Genomic DNA, 2,225 nt, shown 5'->3' on the forward strand with positions numbered 1-2,225 from the left:
CACCAGCCCCCCAGGTCCACATCCACTCCGGCCCCACGACTCTAGGTCTGCATCCAGTCCATCTCTACCAGCCCCACAAGTCCGCGTCCCGTCCATCCCACTGCAGACCACGTCCCACCAGTCCACGGCTGGTCCATCCCCACCGGCCAATGCCCTTCCCACTGCCATAGGTCCATGGCTGGTCCATCTCCACAAACCAAAGTTCTACCCAGCCCTGTAGGCCCATGTCCTTCCCATCCCCATCAGCCCATATCCCTGCTGCCCCACAGCCTGTGTCCCTGCCAGACCCATGAGTCCACAGCCTGTCCATCTCTCTGCAGACCATGTCCCTGCCAGCCCCATAGATCATATCTGGTCCATCCCCACCAGCCAGTGTCCTCCCCTGCCCCATAAGTCCATGTCCTATCCATCCCCACCAGCCCATGTCCCTGCTGCCCCCCACCCTGTGTCCCCAGTCCCCATCCCACCACCTGTCCAAGCCCACAGCAACCCTTCTCCCCACACCAACACGTGGGAGGAGGCTCTGGCCAGGTGGGACCAGCCCATCGGGGACCATCCAGTCCCCAGGGCTGGCCAGGGGCTGGGCACCACCGGAGGCCCCACCAACCCTGTCCTCCTGTCCCAGCTGGGCAAGAAGATCGAGATGGTGCTGATGGTCTACGACTGCGAGGGCCTGGGCTTGAAGCACCTCTGGAAGCCAGCTGTGGATGTCTACAGCGAGGTGAGGGACCTCCCCGTCCCTGGCCAGGGACCGCGGCTGTCCCCGTGCTGTGGCAGGGACATGGTGACGGCAGGGATCTGAGCTGACTCATGGCCCAGAAGGATGATGCAAGAGCAGGTCCCTGCTGGCACCCCGCACCTCTCCTCGCGTTTTGGGGGGGCCTGGCCCGTGCCCCGCTGTGCTCCCCCTGTGCCCTGGTGGGTACGTGGGATGGGGATGACCTGAGGCTCTCCCCCATCCTGCAGCTCCTGACGATGTTTGAGGAGAATTACCCCGAGACCCTCAAGCACCTCTTTATTGTGAAGGGTGAGTTTGGCCCCGGGGTCCTGCTCCCCCTGTCCGGGTGCTGACCCCCACGCTTATGTCCCCCCCTCTGCCTCCCAGCCCCCAGGATCTTCCCCGTGGCCTACAACCTCGTCAAGCACTTGCTGAGCGAGGACACCCGCAAGAAGGTCGAGGTCCTGGGATGTGAGTCCTGAACCCCTCCCTGGGGTGTCCCCATCTGGGGGGGGGGGTGCAGTGGAAGCTGAGAACGGGGTGACTCGTCCCCCTTCACTTTCATCCTACCCAGGGATGGAACCCCAACCCTGGGGATGGGGTGTCCAGGCTGGGCTGGGACTCCCCACAGGGGTCACAGCTCCCCCAGACCCCACTGTCCTCCACCCCCACAGCCAACTGGAAGGAGGTCCTGCAGAAGTACATTGACCCCGACCAGATCCCCGTGGAGTACGGGGGCACCCTGACGGACCCCAACGGGGACCCCAAGTGCCAGAGCAAGGTAGGAGAAGCTCCCCCGACCCCCGGGGTTCCTCGGGAGAGGAAAGGGGTGGTCGTCCCTCCCCATGCCCACGTCCACCTCCATCCCCTCCCAGATCAACTACGGGGGGGACGTGCCCAAGCGGTACTACGTGCGGGACCAGCTGGCGCAGCAGTACGAGCACACGGTGGTGGTGAACCGCGGCTCGTCCCACCAGGTCGAGTACGAGATCCTCTTCCCCGGCTGTGTCCTCAGGTGAGGAGGGGGCCGTGGGGATGGGGGCCACGCCATGCCACCAGCCCCGCCCTGGGACCCCACCGGCGCTGTCCTGGCACAGGTGGCAGTTCAGGTCGGAGGGAGCCGACGTGGGTTTCGGGGTCTACCTGAAGACCAAGGTTGGGGAGCGGCAGCGGGCGGGCGACATGACCGAGGTGTGCCCCAACCAACGCTACAACTCCCACATGGTGCCCGAGGACGGTTCCCTCACCTGCTCCACACCCGGCATCTGTGAGCGCGTCCCCCATCCCTGGGGTGCCGGGGGGACGCCCGGGGGTGCTCCCTGCGACCCTAACAGCCCCTGGGCTCCATCTCCCCGCAGACGTCCTGCGCTTCGACAACACTTACAGCTACCTCCACTCCAAGAAGGTGAGCTACAGCGTGGAGGTCCTGCTGCCCGACGCCACCTCCGCCCAGGAGATCCAGAAGCTGGGGGACAGGCCGAGCGAGGTGGCCCTCAACCACGGCCCC

General features: G+C 65.7%; 1 protein-coding gene across 1 annotated transcript; it reads left to right on the top strand.

Moving 5' to 3' along the window:
* Window positions 1-455: 455 nt before the first annotated feature.
* LOC103777815 (SEC14-like protein 2) lies at window positions 456-2,220 on the top strand (the record flags this gene model as incomplete). Its single annotated transcript, XM_008945376.1, has 7 exons — window positions 456-721; window positions 967-1,027; window positions 1,106-1,189; window positions 1,393-1,499; window positions 1,594-1,733; window positions 1,816-1,985; window positions 2,077-2,220. Coding segments are annotated over 7 exons (972 nt in total), but the record flags the coding sequence as incomplete, so codon positions are not given.
* Between the last annotated feature and the right edge of the window lie 5 nt (window positions 2,221-2,225).

Source organism: Merops nubicus, unplaced genomic scaffold (assembly GCF_000691845.1).
Source record: "Merops nubicus isolate BGI_N331 unplaced genomic scaffold, ASM69184v1 scaffold40138, whole genome shotgun sequence".
In the NCBI taxonomy this organism is placed as follows: Eukaryota; Metazoa; Chordata; class Aves; order Coraciiformes; family Meropidae; genus Merops; species Merops nubicus.